The 18,848-nt window shown below is 43.4% G+C and overlaps 10 protein-coding genes and 2 non-coding genes across 12 annotated transcripts; 5 read left to right on the top strand and 7 right to left on the bottom strand.

Moving 5' to 3' along the window:
* Positions 1–108: 108 nt before the first annotated feature.
* On the top strand, positions 109–196 carry trnay-gua (transfer RNA tyrosine (anticodon GUA)). The gene is given in 2 exon segments: positions 109–145; positions 161–196. It is a non-coding gene; the product is annotated as a tRNA-Tyr (tRNA).
* Positions 197–387: 191 nt separating this feature from the next.
* trnae-cuc (transfer RNA glutamic acid (anticodon CUC)) lies at positions 388–459 on the bottom strand. The gene has a single exon. It is a non-coding gene; the product is annotated as a tRNA-Glu (tRNA).
* Positions 460–1,135: 676 nt separating this feature from the next.
* Positions 1,136–1,692, top strand: LOC142994843 (histone H4). Its single transcript, XM_076145716.1, has one exon. It carries the CDS (start codon positions 1,136–1,138, stop codon positions 1,445–1,447), a length of 312 nt encoding a protein of 103 aa, XP_076001831.1. The 3' UTR covers positions 1,448–1,692.
* Positions 1,693–2,608: 916 nt separating this feature from the next.
* LOC142994862 (histone H4) lies at positions 2,609–2,925 on the top strand. The gene has a single exon (XM_076145736.1). It carries the CDS (start codon positions 2,613–2,615, stop codon positions 2,922–2,924), a length of 312 nt encoding a protein of 103 aa, XP_076001851.1. The 5' UTR covers positions 2,609–2,612; the 3' UTR covers position 2,925.
* Positions 2,926–3,912: 987 nt separating this feature from the next.
* Positions 3,913–4,333, top strand: LOC142994790 (histone H3). The gene has a single exon (XM_076145641.1). It carries the CDS (start codon positions 3,923–3,925, stop codon positions 4,331–4,333), a length of 411 nt encoding a protein of 136 aa, XP_076001756.1. The 5' UTR covers positions 3,913–3,922.
* A 1,160-nt stretch (positions 4,334–5,493) lies between these two features.
* LOC142994759 (histone H1-like) lies at positions 5,494–6,290 on the top strand. The gene has a single exon (XM_076145601.1). The coding sequence runs from the start codon at positions 5,508–5,510 to the stop codon at positions 6,123–6,125; it is 618 nt and encodes a 205-aa protein (XP_076001716.1). The 5' UTR covers positions 5,494–5,507; the 3' UTR covers positions 6,126–6,290.
* A 253-nt stretch (positions 6,291–6,543) lies between these two features.
* Positions 6,544–10,922, bottom strand: LOC142994841 (uncharacterized). Its single transcript, XM_076145714.1, has 3 exons — positions 10,535–10,922; positions 8,859–9,012; positions 6,544–7,531 (listed from the first exon to the last, which is right to left on the bottom strand). Exons 1-3 carry the CDS (start codon positions 10,912–10,914, stop codon positions 7,127–7,129), a joined length of 939 nt encoding a protein of 312 aa, XP_076001829.1. The 5' UTR covers positions 10,915–10,922; the 3' UTR covers positions 6,544–7,126.
* LOC142994904 (histone H2B 1/2) lies at positions 8,234–8,719 on the bottom strand. Its single transcript, XM_076145789.1, has one exon. It carries the CDS (start codon positions 8,714–8,716, stop codon positions 8,342–8,344), a length of 375 nt encoding a protein of 124 aa, XP_076001904.1. The 5' UTR covers positions 8,717–8,719; the 3' UTR covers positions 8,234–8,341.
* Positions 10,923–11,859: 937 nt separating the features above from the next.
* LOC142994797 (histone H3) lies at positions 11,860–12,270 on the bottom strand. The gene has a single exon (XM_076145653.1). The coding sequence runs from the start codon at positions 12,268–12,270 to the stop codon at positions 11,860–11,862; it is 411 nt and encodes a 136-aa protein (XP_076001768.1).
* Positions 12,271–13,283: 1,013 nt separating this feature from the next.
* On the bottom strand, positions 13,284–13,658 carry LOC142994709 (histone H2B 1/2-like). The gene has a single exon (XM_076145528.1). It carries the CDS (start codon positions 13,656–13,658, stop codon positions 13,284–13,286), a length of 375 nt encoding a protein of 124 aa, XP_076001643.1.
* A 1,159-nt stretch (positions 13,659–14,817) lies between these two features.
* Positions 14,818–15,435, bottom strand: LOC142994708 (histone H1-like). The gene has a single exon (XM_076145527.1). It carries the CDS (start codon positions 15,433–15,435, stop codon positions 14,818–14,820), a length of 618 nt encoding a protein of 205 aa, XP_076001642.1.
* A 1,299-nt stretch (positions 15,436–16,734) lies between these two features.
* On the bottom strand, positions 16,735–17,109 carry LOC142994764 (histone H2B 1/2-like). The gene has a single exon (XM_076145605.1). It carries the CDS (start codon positions 17,107–17,109, stop codon positions 16,735–16,737), a length of 375 nt encoding a protein of 124 aa, XP_076001720.1.
* Positions 17,110–18,848: the final 1,739 nt, after the last annotated feature.

Raw genomic sequence — 18,848 nt, 5'->3', positions numbered from 1 at the left:
TTATTCATTTGGCAAACAATCTTTGCTAAAACTGGAAAGCAACCGCGATACCAAAACACTTTTATAGTCCTTCGTTCATACGCCTTCTGGGAAAAGTTAACTGTAGTTCCTTCGATAGCTCAGTTGGTAGAGCGGAGGACTGTAGGTGTTGACAACTGTAATCCTTAGGTCGCTGGTTCAAATCCGGCTCGAAGGAGGGCAATGTTTTCTCGCCTTTCAGAGTCGATATTACATCCAACAATCAGTTTTTTAAACTGAATGTATCAACATTAAATGTTTGAAATGTGAAAAGATATAGCGTAAGGATTTTATTGTATTGTCGTGGTGAAATTAACGAAATCCTGCGTAGTTTTGAGGAGAATGAACATGTGACAGACATAAAAGAAGTTCCCTGACCGGGAATCGAACCCGGGCCGCGGCGGTGAGAGCGCCGAATCCTAACCACTAGACCACCAGGGAAACTTACATTGCAACCTGCCATTAGATTTTTGTACGCAATAATGCATCGCACCAGGCGACTGTATCAATTTATGATCTACGTTTGTCGTACAATAAAATTTGTATTTATATATTTAACACACAATTCTATCAAAAGTTTTCTCCATTCGTCATTTCAAAGTGTTTTAATGTGTTTTCCATGCTTGTGCCATGTGCCATGCCATGTTTTGTTTGTATTATTTATTGTGTGATTTTGCGGTGCCCCCTTCGGTGCATGTGTGTGTGTAGGAGGGTGGTGGGCGCAATTTCAGATGTGTGCGATTTGCAGTGTGTGTTGTATTACCATTTTGTCAAACATTGTGTGTCAAAAGCATGTATGTAAGAACACCATGGAATGTGAACCGCATGTACATGTATCTAAACCTAAATCCCACACGCTGCTGGGATAATAAAGAGTGTCGTTCCTCTTTTTCTGAACTTGTCAAGCGTTCAGCGTATTCATCAAGCGTATTAACGTAAATGCTAACTGTTTCCGATTTCAAGGGTGGGAAATAAGGCATTTTATTTTGAAGGTAAAAAAACAGGAATTAACTTTTTAAGTCGTGACTTCAAATACGTCCGCAGCGTGGCTTCTTAAAGAGATGCTGCACGGCTAAGCGGTCACTTGTTGAAAGTGATATCAATATATACAGTCATAATGAGTGGCAGAGGCAAAGGAGGCAAAGGACTCGGAAAGGGAGGCGCTAAGCGTCACCGCAAAGTTCTGCGTGATAACATCCAGGGCATTACTAAGCCGGCTATCCGCCGTCTGGCTCGTCGTGGTGGAGTGAAGCGTATATCTGGTCTGATCTACGAGGAGACCCGTGGCGTCCTGAAGGTGTTTCTGGAGAATGTCATCCGAGATGCTGTGACTTACACCGAGCACGCAAAGAGGAAGACTGTGACCGCTATGGATGTGGTGTATGCGCTTAAGAGACAGGGACGCACATTGTACGGTTTCGGAGGTTAAGCTTGTCTGACGTTGAATGAAACAAAGGCTCTTTTAAGAGCCACACACTACAACAAAGAGGATGCTGTGTTTAAGTCTCACCTTAGTGATGAATTACATCTGCTGTTGTGCACAATATATACAACTAAGTTAACTTGTACACCGTGCAGTCGTGACTCCGGAGCTAAACGTTATCACTGATCTGCAGCCTGCCACACATAAGACTGCCTTGTACTATCCCCGGAGCATACTCTGTAAAAACAATTATACATTCAATCGTACAGTTACTCGCTGGCCCTTTGAACACAACATACGGTGCTTCCGATCATTTTAAAGTTGAGTTCGTCGTGTTACTCAAATAAACATACGAAGGCCTTAAAGACATTTTCCATAGTTATTGGTCATCACTCACATGGTTGTGTCCAGGGCATCTCTAACAACACACTCACTCAAACTCAAATTCTTTTACTGTACCATTTTAGAGTATTTCGAAATTATGCGTGATGGGCTATGAAATGATACTTGATTTTGTGTTAGTGTGTATCAGAGTTGTCTCGAACACAACCATGTCAGAATCTATAGGGAGTTATTATTTTATAGCCCTTGACCACAGTCCTGCCTGTAAAAGAAGCAGTCACTGAGGATGTCTAATCGCTCTGCAATAAATAAATTGATCCCCTAGGAAATAATTTGTCTCTTTGACTCTTGTACACCAATTTTTGACACTTTTTAGTCGTTTATTTGTATTTGTAAAGCATGCTTAACAAGAGTATTTAAATGTGTTGTTAGTTATTTTCCATGCCTCTTCTGTGTTTATTATCTAGTGTGTTTTTTCTGAAGTGAGCTACATACATGATGATGAATTTTCCTAAAGGGGATGAATAAAGTACCTACAACATATAAATAACATTTATTATAATAAAAGTAAAGTAGTGGACCAACGCAATTACTAAGAGGCTAACAGCTTCCGATTTCCATCATGGCAAATAAGGGACTTTATTTTGAAGGTAGAATTCATAAACAGGAAATAGTGAATATTGTCGTGAATTTTTTGAACAACTTTACCATAATAGGTAGAACCTGGTTGTGGCTTCTACCACGTCCGCAGCGTGGCTTTATGAAGAGATGCTTTAGCGCCACAAGGGCATAATTTCGCAGTGTGTTAACTACTTCGTACATCATCAAAATGAGTGGCAGAGGCAAAGGAGGCAAAGGACTCGGAAAGGGAGGCGCTAAGCGTCACCGCAAAGTTCTGCGTGATAATATCCAGGGCATTACTAAGCCGGCTATCCGCCGTCTGGCTCGTCGTGGTGGCGTGAAGCGTATATCTGGTCTGATCTACGAGGAGACCCGTGGCGTCCTGAAGGTGTTCCTGGAGAATGTCATCCGAGATGCTGTGACTTACACCGAGCACGCAAAGAGGAAGACTGTGACCGCTATGGATGTGGTGTATGCGCTAAAGAGACAGGGACGCACATTGTACGGTTTCGGAGGTTAAGTTTGTCTGACGTTGAATGAAACAAAGGCTCTTTTAAGAGCCACACACTACTCAAGAGTTCATGCCGTGTTCAAGCTGCATCCGCTGAGCTCTCATGCACATTATATTGAATTGGCATATATCACCAGAAAATGAAGCTTCAGAACTCGGGATGCAATATATGTGCCTCTGTAATGGCCCATAAAATGATTAAATCCCCAAGCATTGATATGCACTCCCGGCACATACCCATCTACTCTCCCCGCTATACACAGTTTGGCCGTCAGTTCTCGCTGTAGTAAGGCAAGTGTGTTAGAGGGGCCCCAGCGCTGTACCTCAAATTATCCACTGCATTGCTCGTTCGTTGGAATCTTACGAGTTCAGTGAGCCAGTTTAATTCAACAGCAGGTCTGTCCACGCAAACTGGTTATGAACCCAATCAATGACACAACCTTGTCAGATGCAATACTTTTCCTTCAGGAACAAGTGAGTTACCAATGTGAAAATGAACATTACAGAGTGTAGATGTTGTTTTCTCTGCACGATTTTGTTGTGCATTAGAGCTTTGTTTGATTGTGTTGAATACAAATATACGTGCATAGTTTCAGATAATGTTTATCACACGACGTTGATACAAACATACAATCAAGGTCTTAACTTAGACACTGATTTTTTTGGTTGGCAGATATATTGTGTATGTTGTATAGATAGAGAACCTAAAATCCAGATTCCTTAAATTCCCTTTGTAATGTTGCTCAAGCAAGAATTGTCGGTATTTAAAATGAGACCTGGCATGAATGTTGAGGCTGCCGGCAAAGCAGCAGGGGGCGGAGTGCTCTGAGTTTCAGCGGGTATTTGGATATCACAATGACTCAATGCGAATTCAGGCACTGGGTCGCTTCTCACCAATCAGGCATCGACAGCCTGATGTGACGTCATCATTCCACAGCCGGCCGCTGCTTTAAATACGGCAGTTATCTCATGGTTGAACTTCCACTCTTGACGTGAACACTCCTACAATGGCAAGAACAAAGCAGACCGCTCGTAAGTCCACCGGTGGCAAAGCCCCCAGGAAGCAGCTGGCAACCAAAGCTGCTCGTAAAAGCGCCCCGGCCACCGGCGGCGTGAAGAAGCCCCATCGTTACAGGCCCGGAACAGTGGCGCTCAGAGAGATCCGTCGCTATCAGAAGTCCACCGAGCTGCTGATCCGTAAACTGCCCTTCCAGCGCCTGGTGCGAGAAATCGCACAGGACTTCAAGACCGATCTGCGCTTCCAGAGCTCCGCTGTCATGGCTCTGCAGGAGGCTAGCGAGGCTTACCTGGTCGGTCTATTCGAGGACACCAACCTGTGCGCCATCCACGCCAAGAGAGTGACCATCATGCCAAAGGACATCCAATTGGCCAGACGCATCCGCGGCGAGAGAGCATAAACGAAGCTCTTCCCGCCCAACCCCCAAAACGGCTCTTTTCAGAGCCACATACTTCAAATTAATAGAGCTTATTGTAATTGTAGGAACTATCGTTCAATGTATTACAATTTAACCCGCTATGCATACACCAACACGAATCTGATGAATAACATTTATGTGAAACAACTGAATGACTGGAAACTTTTGTAGGCACAATGAGTAAACCAATTTTCATATAACGTAACCAGTAGCCTGCCCCCAATATTGATAAGATAAATTCAGAGCTATCAAGTTTCTGTTGAATAGTGAGATGGAACCACTGCAGCAAATGCTCAGTCATACAATTAAATACATAGTAACTGGGACCGTGAAGTATGTTTATCTCAGAGTGGTTTCAATCTCCGTCAATAATGTCGACCTTAATCAGGAGAATAGGGACGTTTGTTAAACCATGTACCGTATTAATCTTTGATCAACGATGGTCATTTCCTTACAATATTAATGAAGTAACCTAATGCCCATGAAACGGGATTTTCTAGATATCACATTTTAATTTGGCATATGTTAATAAAATATAGTATAATACCACAACAATTAAGGGTAAAATGATTTTTTCTTTTTATCATAATCAACAATTATTCAGCTTTCTCGGGCTGCATCAGACCTGATTGAACAGAAACGTGACAGTCTGTGATTGATGCCAAGGGCTAACACTAGTGTGTTTGCACATAGCAAACTAACGTCCGTTTAATGCAAACTTATATAAAAGAGATGACCGTTACTGTTTTTATACTGTGCACAAACACCTTTTCTCACTATCTGGCAAGTTTATTTTAGCCTCCGATGTAAACTCAGACATTTAAGAGTGAAATCACAGTGGAAAGTCTGACAGCAGATCATCACACAGCGATAAATTATAGATGTTTAAAGACTATCGAAGACGAATGATTGAAAATTCCAAATCGAACACAACATATGTATGTTTCTCGCTCCTTCACCATAATATCGACTTGATATGACCGTTGAGTCGTGCATATTACACATTTATATGTGAAGAGAAAACACAAACGGGTCTGTAACCCTGCCGCAGAGGAGTGTGGTGCACTGGATTGAGTCTACACGGCTCGCATGATGTGTTTAAGTACCAATCATTGTCTCTGTCCACCCAGATACAACTGAGTACAACAGTATCACCATGCCTGAAGAAGTACCTGTCGTTGCCGCCGCCCCGGCCAAATCTCCCAAGAAAAAGGCCGCCAAACCCAAGGCAAAGGTTGGACCCAGCGTCGGTGAGCTCATCGTGAAGGCTGTGTCCGCTTCCAAGGAGAGGAAAGGAGTTTCTCTGGCCGCCCTCAAGAAAGCTCTTGCTGCAGAAGGCTACGACGTAGAGAAGAACAACTCCCGCGTCAAATCGTCCGTCAAGAGTTTGGTTCAGAAAGGATCGCTGGTCCAGACCAAAGGGGCTGGAGCCTCCGGGTCGTTCAAAGCTGCCAAGGCGGCCGAGAAGCCCAAGAAGCCCGTCGCCGTTAAAGCCAAGAAACCAGCGGCGAAGAAAGCCGTTGCCTCCAAGGCAACTCCGAAGAAGGTAAAGAAGCCTGCAGCCAAGAAGGCAGTAGCCGCCAAGGCTACTCCGAAGAAGGCTAAGAAGCCGGCAGCAGCGGCAAAGAAGCCAGCGGCTAAGAAAGCAGCGAAGAGCCCCAAGAAGAAGGTGGTGAAGAAGGCGCCTACACCCAAGAAAGCGGTGAAGAAGGTCGTGAAGGCGAAAGCAGCGAAACCGAAGAAGGCCCCTGCTAAGAAGGCGGCAAAAAAGTAAATGTGTGAAGCGACAAATTGAATCCGATAAGAATCAAAGGCTCTTTTAAGGGCCACTCACAACAACTTAAGTGCTGTTCCCACCATCAAACCGTCACAGTGTTGTTCTTGTCTTGTGCACATTCTGTGTTGATAACTGGTAATATATTTATAGTTTATATTACACTCCAGTAATGCTCAAACAAAACTCTAAGGATTTATTAAGGTTTCAACATGACTGTTCCACTGTTAAACGTTGACTAATGTTTGTCTGTGGATAAAAACCGTTACAAAAGAAATGCCATTGGTTTTATATGCTCATGTCTAGCAGTCGTGTATGTAGCACGTCACCGTCAGCCCCCTTCCCTTGTGCCAATTACCACCAGCCTAGTAAAAAAACCTATTTATACTATTGTATCCACTTATAAAAAATGACTGTATCAGGTTTTCATTAACATACACATAATTGCAGCATCTGGCAGACAGACTGGCTACCACATTAACTAAGTGGTTTTGGGTCCCCTACTGACACGCAGCTATGCAAAGCATCTCAGCCTTGATTACACACCGATCCATATACTGGGCTCATATAAACCGAAAGCTACTATTCAGCTTAACAGGACTTGTAAGATTTAACAGAGGGGATGATGCATACCAAAAGTCACATTGTTTATTTTATGTACAAACATTGTTACCATGCTGTATTTGAACTTAGACTTATGTAAAACAGACGCACGTTATGCACTTATTCACATTCATACGGGATTGGCACTCCAGCGGGCAGGGATCATTACTATCACATCTCTATTATGCACAGCAACGTTAAGTAGGCACAGTACTTGGATGGTGTAATTAGGTTACATTTTCGTGATTCATACATAGGCGGTTGAAGATTGGGTAGCAGTATTCAAATGTTTCAATAGGGGAAATATGGGCTCCTGTTAGTGAACATTTCTCTTACAGAGTTGTGCGTGGCTCTGAAAAGAGCCTTTAAGGGGATGTTAAACTGATCTCATTGCGACTTTACTTCTTGGCGGGCTTCTCGGTCTTCTTGGGCAGCAGCACAGCCTGGATGTTGGGCAGAACACCGCCCTGAGCGATGGTCACTCCGCCTAGCAGCTTGTTCAACTCCTCGTCGTTACGGACGGCGAGCTGCAGGTGACGGGGGATGATACGGGTCTTCTTGTTGTCACGTGCGGCGTTTCCAGCCAGCTCTAGGATCTCAGCGGTCAGGTACTCCAGAACAGCGGCCAGATAGACGGGAGCTCCGGCACCAACACGCTGGGCATAGTTACCTTTACGCAGCAGCCTGTGGACACGACCGACTGGGAACTGAAGTCCTGCACGAGAAGAGCGAGTCTTTGCCTTTGCTCTCGCTTTGCCACCAGTTTTGCCGCGTCCAGACATTTTGAGCGATTGTTTCCACGACTAAAGTTATTGATCGTTAACGCCAGGGACGGAAGCTATATATGCGCTGCTAGTTGGTCATTGGTCAGCTGGAGCTGTACTATGATCATCCAATCAGAAACTCCGCTGGGGCGCTCCACGAAACACAATCTGCCCCCGCCCCCTTCACCCTTTATGGCAATTGGATTCGGCCATACTACATGAAGATGATCAGCATATCAGTCATACCGAGTATTAATGGTGAAAGACTTCACCTATTCACTGAGAAACTCTACTTTTTGTATAATGGCACCCGTAAATTTCCCAAACGGTGATATTCCCCACAATGTGAAAACGTGCTTACTTTGATAACCTGGCAAAACGTTGTCTTGAAAATGTACATTCATAACTTGTGCGCAGAATAATATTAACTCCATTAACTTATATAAGATATAACTAGAAAATCCAAAATGACTGAGCTAATTATCTACTATACATAAGGCAATAGTCAGCCCAAAACTCTGAAGAGGATGTTTCTGCTTAGAATGTAATGACATGTCAGCATTGAAGGGGAAGATCTATTGAGGCAAATGAATATCATGCACGGATCGTACGTTCTAATCCTGGCACCTGCTTCGTGGCAGTGAGCAGCCACCCAATTTTGCACTGCACGGTTTTAGTTAACCGTTAGATACGTCGGACGTTCAATGTCCATCTAATTCAGACACATTAGAAAGTGTTCGGTAATGTTAGGTTACTATTCTCATGATGTTTTACATAATTTGCCTTTACATATTTAGTGTGTGGCTCTTAAAAGAGCCTTTGGGTGTTTGTTAAGGGAACGATAACAGATTACTTAGAGCTGGTGTACTTGGTCACAGCCTTGGTGCCCTCGGACACGGCGTGCTTGGCGAGCTCACCGGGCAGCAGGAGACGAACAGCGGTCTGGATCTCCCGAGAAGATATGGTGGAGCGCTTGTTGTAGTGAGCCAGGCGAGATGCCTCCCCGGCGATACGCTCAAAGATGTCGTTGACGAAGGAGTTCATGATACCCATGGCCTTGGAGGATATACCGGTGTCAGGGTGAACTTGCTTCATCACCTTGTACACGTAGATGGCGTAACTCTCCTTCCTGGTCTTCCTCTTCTTCTTGCCTCCCTTGACGGCGCTCTTGTTCACTGCTTTCTTTGAACCCTTCTTGGGTGCTGACTTCGCTGGTTCAGGCATGGTTTCAAATATAAGCGTAATGACCGATATGATTGAAGGGAAGGACGAAGTCGTCTTATAGTCCTTACATGCAAATAGTCCTGCGTAGTCTCCAGCCTGTGATTGGTGGATGTGACTGGACCCTTAGTCGACGAGCTTTCACTGTAATGCCACTGTGGCCACAGGTGGCCGCCAAGGACAGCAAATTTAGGTCGCATTTACTATTGTCCTTGATCCGAGACGAGCAGACGTTCCAGTTTGGGGATATCAGGCAGCCAAGATAAATAAAAGCATATTCAATGCCCTGTAGCACTGATCTCACAAGAAGCCAAAAGGGACGAATATAATCCGTAGAATAAACTGTGAAAGTAATTCATGACACCGCTAGTACTACAACACCAGGTCCCCTCTGGAAGGAGAACATATTTATCCATTAATACAACTAAGAACCCCTAACAAACACACACGTACTCTCAAACAGCTAGCTATAAATCCTGACAATGCATGAGAGAAGTAGAAGTATGCAGACCACTATGTATGTTTGATGAGCAGGTAGGCCACACACATAAAACTGAAAGAATGTGCATACATAGTCATAATTCCATCACACCTGCATTAGATACACACATAGTCAATAATGGAGCTTTGGGTTTGAGTTTTTTCAATTTATGTCTTAAGTTTTACAGTTTTTCCAGTGGTAGTTGTGAAAAAACGCACAAAACAAACAAAATAATATCTAATAATATTGATAACAATGATGATTCAACATTTCAAACATTGGGATATCATTTTTTTATGTGCGTTGTTTCTAAAGAAAGTGATATTATTCAGCAACTGATGGCATCGAAACACGCTTTCAAATATTAGGGTTTTGGTCAACCACTTAAGTACTTGCTGTACCTTTGTTGTGTGCTTGTGTTTGACCTAATGGACTGTGAACCCTTTTTGACTGAGAAAAATGCTGAAGACATATCTTTTGTAACTTGGGAACTGCCAGTAGAGAGAAAACAGTGTGTGTGAGTGCACAGAAAATGTAGCTACTGCCAACCTCAGGTAATCAGAGTTATAATAACAAGATTTGTTTAGCTTATTCTGCATGTTTGTTCAAGAAACAAAGTTGTGTTACTTCTGGCCTCAGTCTGTTGTGAGTGGATTAAGGAAATAATGCTGCTTGCTTTCACGTGGCGTGACTGAACTTGTCCCTGCTGATGATTGATGGGCAGTTGTCTAGAGTTCTTATCTCAAGGATGGCTGCAGACAGGAGGGAATTGTCACAAGATACTGCGAAATACATCAGCACCGGAATTAAGATCGAACAAAGACCAGTTCTGCCTTTAGATTTCTTCCTGTTGAAGGAGTTTGTTTGAAACTGTTGCAGGTGCCTACTCTTGTGAGGTCATTGCTATCTGTGAAAAGTGCCTTGGGATAACTCATATTTTGATTTTGCAATCAATTAAAAGATTGAATTCATTAACCCAGCCTTGGGGCCTTTTTATTTATTCAAGCCCTCATTTCATTTGTATACAACATGTGTAGGCTTTTATGACTTGTTAGTTATGAGTGCTATTCCAAACATTAGACAGCCTTTCCCCAATTTTGTGCACTTAGTTTACTAAGTATTTTAGCATGGTTATGGAAATTATATGAATGGTGGACATTCTCCATCATTTAAAATGCTCTGGTGTCAGAGAGATGATGGGCAAATTTAGAAATAGCTGTGTTGAGAAAAAACAAGGAATGAATATTATAAAAAAGGGGAACACATCTCTTTCAAAGTTGTGCGTGGCTCTGAAAAGAGCCTTTTTAAAAAGGGATATGCTGGTATCATTACAGGTTTACTTCTTTGCGGGCTTCTCGGTCTTCTTGGGCAGTAGCACAGCCTGGATGTTGGGCAGAACACCGCCCTGAGCGATGGTCACTCCGCCTAGCAACTTGTTCAGCTCCTCGTCGTTACGAACGGCGAGCTGCAGGTGACGGGGGATGATACGGGTCTTCTTGTTGTCACGGGCGGCGTTTCCAGCCAACTCTAGGATCTCAGCGGTCAGATATTCAAGCACTGCTGCCAGATACACGGGAGCTCCAGCACCAACGCGCTGGGCATAATTTCCTTTACGCAGCAGCCTGTGAACACGACCGACTGGGAACTGAAGTCCAGCACGAGAAGAGCGAGTCTTTGCCTTTGCTCTCGCTTTGCCACCGGTTTTGCCGCGTCCAGACATTTTGAGGGATTTTTACCACGGTGCAAGTTTGACAGAATGCCGATAAATGGGAAAAACTAGCTTATATATGCACTCCTAGTTGGTCATTGGTCAGCTGGAGCCATTCTACGATCATCCAATCAGAAGCTCACACACGCACCGTGTATTGCAATTTGCACCGCCCCTTTTGACTTCTGAGCGCAGATGGCCATGCCAAGAAGTATTTCTACATCGGCCGCAGATTACATTCTCAACAACGAAACCAACCTGAGAAGAATTACTTGATTTTTATATCTTTACGTCGACTGATGCATATGCATGTCATGCAACGATTCCATCTGATCGGACAATTTAAGAATTGCAGAGAGTAAAATCGATCTTCCTCACTAAATATTCAGTGTCCTCCACAATGTGAAACTTAAGATGCTGATAAATGATCTGTGCTCTTCTTTGAGACAAGTGATTAATTTTTTCAATGTCCACATCATTCTGTATCAAGTACCTATATGACCTGTTTCCCGCAGCCAACGTGCTCGAGTCCTTCATGTGGACCATTGTCATGTGAGAATTTTTCATTTTGATAATGAGATGATTGCATGCTGGTATTGTCAATGGTGACACGGGCATGTTCAATTGACAATGACACTTAGTATTTGAACTGAAAGTCACAGCTGGGGAATTACGACTGCACCATATTTCACTATATTTAATAATCCTAAACTACACAGCTACATTAAGTAGCGCTTTACGTCTACTACATGAGTCCAGTCATCCACATTTATATTTCAACAACGGTGAGACGTTATCAAAGTAGACATTGTTGTAAGGGGACCATCACCGTATTCCGATTCTTGACATCTCACACATCTTGCTCATCGGTGTATATTAAGAAAGCCATGCTCATTCAATGTGGAATGTGTGGCTCTGAAAAGAGCCGTTTTGGGGGTAAGGCGGGAAGCGCTAGGTTTATGCTCTCTCGCCGCGGATGCGTCTGGCCAGCTGGATGTCCTTTGGCATGATGGTCACTCTCTTGGCGTGGATGGCGCACAGGTTTGTGTCCTCGAATAGACCGACCAGGTAAGCCTCGCTAGCCTCCTGCAGAGCCATGACAGCGGAGCTCTGGAAGCGCAGATCGGTCTTGAAGTCCTGAGCGATTTCTCTCACCAGGCGCTGGAAGGGCAGTTTACGGATCAGCAACTCGGTGGACTTCTGGTAGCGACGGATTTCTCTGAGCGCCACTGTTCCGGGCCTGTAGCGATGGGGCTTCTTCACGCCGCCGGTGGCCGGGGCGCTTTTACGGGCAGCTTTGGTTGCAAGCTGCTTCCTAGGGGCTTTGCCACCGGTGGACTTACGGGCGGTCTGCTTTGTTCTTGCCATTGCTCTGGTGTTCACAGAAAAAGTGTGTCCCGAAAACGTGGGAGCACCGCCGTATTTAAAGAAGCGACCGGGCGTAGAATGATGACGTTGTTTCAGGCACTCGATATCTGATTGGCGAGGAGCGACCCAGTGCCTGAATTCCTATTGGATGACTGTGATTTGAAATTGCCCGCTGAAACTCAAGAGTAGACCGCACCCCTGCCAGACTCCCCCACTCCATTCTCAGCTGTCAGCCTTGTGAAACTGCCACTTCGCATTGAATTATAAACATAATTCAGTTCTTATATTTTGAAAGGATAAACAAGCTGAGGAATGGAGATTAATTTGCTCAGTATGTAAAACACGGTTTGCAAAACCAAATTCCATAATGGACAACTTTTCAATAATACGGCAGGTGTGTGCTGGGTGATGAAATGACAATTGCCTACATTGAACAGTAACACCATGAACATTACATGTAGAGAAACAGCAAGACCTTGACAATTTGTTATTGTTGAATTAATTTCGTTTTTGAAGGTGGCATTTATCAGTTCTCCCACATCTTGCAGTTTTACTTGCATGTGCCTGGTTTCCTTTTGAACACTTATCACAAACATTGATGCTGCTCTTCCCCTCTGTATACAAACCAATACCAGAAGGCACAACATGAAAAAAATGCATTCAAATGTAGCACCAAATTTTCCTGAGCTCAATGTCCCGTAAATTTTTTTAAAATGTTCAGATTGTTAGTCTCAACATTGGACTGATATAACAGTTATTTAAATTGTGGTTATGTGTAAATATTATGTGGGGAAACATTTTTGGGAGCACATGCTGTTTTCACTAAGATAGCAGTGAAATCACATTCAGTGCAATTACAGATTCAGCAATAGAATGCATTGATTTGCTTCAATACGTTTCATTTAATTCTTGGTACCACAGTGGACCGGGGACGTCAGGAATTTCATCTTTAAAATTGAAATATGTGGCTCTTAAAAGAGCCGTTGGGTGTTTGTGGAAGTAACAGCCGCATTTTACTTGGAGCTGGTGTACTTGGTCACAGCCTTGGTGCCCTCAGACACGGCGTGCTTAGCCAGCTCACCGGGCAGCAGGAGACGCACAGCGGTTTGGATCTCCCGGGAGGAGATGGTGGAGCGCTTGTTGTAGTGAGCCAGACGAGAGGCCTCACCAGCAATGCGCTCAAAGATGTCGTTGACGAAGGAGTTCATGATGCCCATGGCCTTGGAAGAAATGCCAGTATCAGGGTGGACCTGTTTCAGGACCTTGTACACGTAGATGGCATAACTCTCCTTCCTGGTCTTCCTCTTCTTCTTGCCACCCTTGACCGTGGTCTTGCTCACGGCTTTCTTTGAGCCCTTCTTGGGTGCTGGCTTGGCTGGTTCAGGCATCTTCGAGTGTGCTACAGGGACAGCAGCGGTTCAGTCCCATCAGAACACATACCGCTCTTATTCACATTTCATGTAAATGAGCCTGCGTTGTTCCCAATCCATGATTGGTGAATACGAGCGCGGGCTCGTGGGTGGGCTCACACTGCAGAATCATTGTGAAGATCGTTTGTCAAAGATTTTGTGAAAGTGCCAATCAGTCCCACACCATATAGTGGTTTCGTGTACACATACTAAATTATTACATTATCAATTATTGGACAGTAGTGACAAACTCTCACACAGATGCAGAATTATTGAGTTGTTGACCAGAAAACATTTCCTATCAAATCAGTGATTATATGTTATCCAATCTGCTTGAAACCATTAAAATGATAAATTAACAATGTAGATTGCATGTAACACTCTTGTCAGCTAAGAACAGGATACTGAGGTCCAATTACTACAGCTCACTAATATTGGACAAAAACAGATTGAAACAGTGTTGCCTTGTCTTATGGGTCACAATTTCTGCTGCGGCATTAGAATGGTACAAGTTGGAAATGAACATTATCAATGGCTCAGCCTGGTGATGGTGTAATGGTGTGGGGGTATGTTCTTGGATATGACCCTTGAGTACCCTCACTGCTAAATGTGCATCATGTGTTTGTTTGTGTTGATGAAATGAAATAGCTTACACTCTCTTCTCCAAAGTCATTGTCTTCTTTACCACCTTTCGATTCTGGATGAATTTTTTCCGTGGAGATTTCCCACATAGTTTTGTAAATGGCATGTTTCAATAGAAACTTACATGGTGTATTGACACCCATGACACCCCTATGATCCACCACCAATGGTAACGATATGTGGCTCCCAACACCTGACATTTAGCTGGTAGAAGGGGTGTAGTAAAATGGAAATGTTAAGTGATGAAGTGAAACAGTGAACACTCACATTAAGACACTGGAATGTCATTTGATAAGATGCTCCCTAGTCCCACTTGACTACCTTACTTATTGCTGTGTAATAAGTTATACTACATTGTGGCACAGTAAGGATACTACACTATTGATACTATACTATTCAGAATCAACTAGAACTGCTCATAAAACACTGTGGGTGGCTCTTAAAAGAGCCTTTTGTTCATCTCAAACGCATTTCAGCAAATTAGTTGCTGAAATATTTACTTCTTCACTGCCTTCTTTGCAGGGGCCCTCTTCGGTTTGGCTACTTTAGCCTTCACGACCTTCTTCGCCGCTTTCTTGGGTGTAGCTGCCTTCTTCACCACCTTCTTCTTGGGGCTCTTAACTGCTTTCTTAGCCGCTGGCTTCTTGGCGGCCGCCGCGGGCTTCTTCGCCTTCTTCGGAGTTGCCTTGGCAACTACTGCCTTCTTAGCTGCAGGCTTCTTTGCTTTCTTCGGTGTTGCCTTGGCGGCAACAGGTTTCTTCGCCGCTGGTTTCTTGGTTTTCACAGCGACGGGCTTCTTGGGCTTCTCGGCCGACTTGGCCGCTTTGAACGACCCGGAGGCTCCGGCTCCTTTTGTCTGGACCAGCGATCCTTTCACAACCAGACTCTTGACGGCAGCCTTCACGCGGGAGTTGTTCTTCTCTACGTCGTAACCTCCAGCGGCCAGATTTTTTTTAAGAGCGGCCAGTGAAACTCCTTTCCTTTCCTTGGAAGCGGACACAGCCTCAACGATGAGGTCGCTGACGCTGGGTCCGGCCTTCTTCTTGGGTTTGACCACCTTCTTCTTAGGCGATTTGGCCGGAGCGGCCGAAACGACGGGGACTTCTTCAACCATAGTGATGCTGATTGTTTTGATCAGTGAACGGTCTGCCCCAGACGGCTGCACAGAGTGGTACTAATACACATCATGAGAACCGTGTAGACTCAATCCATCACAGCGCTCCTTTGTATAGTAGCAATCTACAGCCATTTGTGTTTTCTCTTCACTGATAAATCCTGAATATTCACGTCTATAAAAACAACTCAACGTTCGCATCGAGTGAATCTGATAGCGACCCGCTATATCTTCATATTCACGTAAAGAGAAGCTTGTACGCTTACTTCATTTAGTTTTGAAAGGCTTTAAACATGTCATAACTACCACTGTGTGAAGATTTACTCTCTGACTTTCTCTTTTAATTGTTTTCATATACATTTTAATCGAAATCAAACTTGCCTGAGAGTAAGAATGTATGCTTGTGGATAGAATGAAAACATTAACCGTCATTTCTTGCATTAGATTTTGCATTATACTGACGTTAGTTGGGTGTCTGCAAACACACTTGCCCCATGCTGAGGTATGAACAAGGACAGACTCAGCGTTTCATTTATTCTATGATTTTGAACTACCACCGAACTATATTACAAAGGTCATTTCATTCCCACTGTCACATAAAATATTTACTTTGAGACTTTATTTTTTGTATAGTGGCCACTGTTAATTATTCCAAAGTAAACCCCCACAATGAGAACTTTGACTTTGAAGATAACATGGCATGTCTGTCTGCTAAAGTTACATATGTTTAACATTACAATTGACATTCATAGATTATGTGCAATGTCATCCTCACCCCAAGCAGGTGTCAAGGTGTAACTAGAATGTGAAATAAGTGGTTGAACTGCCCAGTTTTTAAATTTAGTGATATCATAGCAGCAGTCAATTCATAACAGTGTGGGTGATATTGGATAAGTTTAAATAATATCACATCCACATCATACAAGAGGGAGGGAAACAAATTATGAAATTGAGCTCAATTAAGATTTTGGTGTTGTAAGCACACCTGCTCCCATACTGGCCCACATATGTGGCATATTGTAAAAGCAAATAAATACCAATTAAACAGCTGGGCATTTCAGTGGAGACAAGTGTGAGATGTTATCCAGTTATCAGAATACACTTGGCCCTTGTCAGTGTATGGATCAGAATGATTTGTGCTGTCCGAACAGGAAAGTATCCTTACATTTTTGTTATTATTCTAATATTCAAATTATGTGTCATTTCATCTTTAAATCATCATCATCAAACATGAATTTCTCTTACAGATGAAGTGTGTGGCTCTTAAAAGAGCCGTTGGGTGTAAGGGACCAGCAGCAATTACTTAGAGCTGGTGTACTTGGTCACAGCCTTGGTGCCCTCGGACACGGCGTGCTTGGCCAGCTCACCGGGCAGCAGGAGACGAACAGCGGTCTGGATCTCCCGGGAGGAGATGGTGGAGCGCTTGTTGTAATGAGCCAGACGAGAGGCCTCACCAGCGATGCGCTCAAAGATGTCATTCACGAAAGAATTCATGATGCCCATAGCCTTGGAGGAGATGCCGGTGTCAGGGTGGACCTGTTTCAGAACTTTGTACACATAGATAGCGTAGCTCTCCTTCCTGGTCTTCCTCTTCTTCTTACCACCCTTGACAGTAGTCTTACTCACAGCTTTCTTTGAGCCCTTCTTGGGTGCTGGCTTTGGCAGTTCAGGCATGTTTACTTCTTAGAGTGTCTGTTGAAGTGGATGTTGAGAAAGCCGGAGAAAACTACATATATAATGCGTTTCATGCAAATAGTCTTGCGTGCTTTCCCAGCCTGTGATTGGTGGACTTGACTGGACTTCAGTTGTTGGACGTTGTACTTTCACTGCAGTGTCACGGTTTCTCCGATGGGGGGCATGCAGTACTTTCATCAGGTCTCCGATTTGAAACGTTGCGTCTCTGCCACTATCCATACTGTTACAGAAATTAAGACGCCACCAAGAGGGCGTAATGGAGGGGTCCCAGTTACATTAATCCTGGATCTGACAATAGCATACTCAGCTGTACTGTGGTTGCACATATCACGAAATCAGGATTAATTTTGCATCCATCATTCACTGACAATACCTTATTCCTTATATAACATTATGCGCTAACAGACTAATCTTGTTGACACAGGCTGATCACCTGGGAAGATCTTTTTTGCATATACATACTGACCCATATATATATATATATATATATTTGTCGCTTTTGCCAGTTGAGTTGTCTTTGTAAATTAATTCCATCAATGCTACACTAAACCCACTGAAGGCCACTTAGATATATAGACTTTTGATTCTTTGTTTTCAACCTTGGGTACAGCCAACCAGATTAGATCTTGCTATGACAACCCTAACCCTTACACTTCACCTTTCTCACAGTTGGCTGGTTGGCAAAGTTTCTACTTATTTAGCAAGGAAACAATTTAGTACATAAAATACAGTTTATTTCAATTCAAATATGCAAAACATTTATTTCAAAATAATAACAAACGTTTTTTAAAAATATTTTTACAACTTTGATTGTGCAAAACTAAGTTATTTCTATGTACAGTAAAAATTGATGATTGTGTAATTGATCAGCTCTTCTGTGACATTTGTGTCCATCCAAGATGTCCTCAATCAACTTCTTCAGTGGATGATGATCAGCAGGTATCCGTGCTCTTCACACAGATGAAGGGCCTTCCACTATTGCAGTTAGAATTGGACCAGTAGTCAAGTATCACATCATCACCAGCATCACCAGCATCAAGTAGCTACTAAAAGAAAAATCAAGAAATCATATGGAACTCTTGTGTCTTACCCCTGGCATTGGCATGCATGGGTACTTGCTGACGCTCAAGTGTGAGTTCCAGTTTTGGTACGTAAAAGAACTTTGATCCACCCACCTCCAGCCCTGCACACAAGCAGAGAACAATTTCATGCAGTTTGTGTCCATTAAGGCAGCAGAGTGTGCAGGAACGTTCAGCAGGATATTTGTGCGCAAAGAAGACTCAAAAGGATAGAATGACATCTCAAATATCATTTGGGTTTTACTTGCAATGTGAATCTTCCCATTAAAATAATTTTATAAAAATCAATATTCAATTTCTAATTAATATCCAATCTACAAGTTAAGAGTTAGTGGACATTTACAGATTGATATAGTTTAAAGTCGAATCCTGACATATATCTCCATAATACAAGTCTATAATGTGCATGTTAGAACCTAACCTGGAAGTAGAATCTCCCATCCAGGCATGGGTGCCTCCTGATCTCCTGGCGAGATCCTGCAGGAAAGTGTAGTCCCAAACATCATGGGCAGAAGGCAAGGAGGCTCCTAAACTGGCACAGTAGGCCTGAGAGGGAGTGCACACACAAACAAGAAAACATGTCAAATGTAATAAAACACATCTGTGTACTTCGCCCTGTAGTTGGTATTTTTGATTATT

Source organism: Genypterus blacodes, unplaced genomic scaffold (assembly GCF_046128005.1).
Source record: "Genypterus blacodes isolate CSIRO-AG114 ecotype Tasmania unplaced genomic scaffold, CSIRO-AGI_Gbla_v1 ptg000030l_1, whole genome shotgun sequence".
Taxonomy (NCBI): domain Eukaryota; kingdom Metazoa; phylum Chordata; class Actinopteri; order Ophidiiformes; family Ophidiidae; genus Genypterus; species Genypterus blacodes.
The sequence above is the reverse complement of the archived record's forward strand: the minus strand, read 5'-3'. Positions and strand labels throughout refer to the sequence as shown.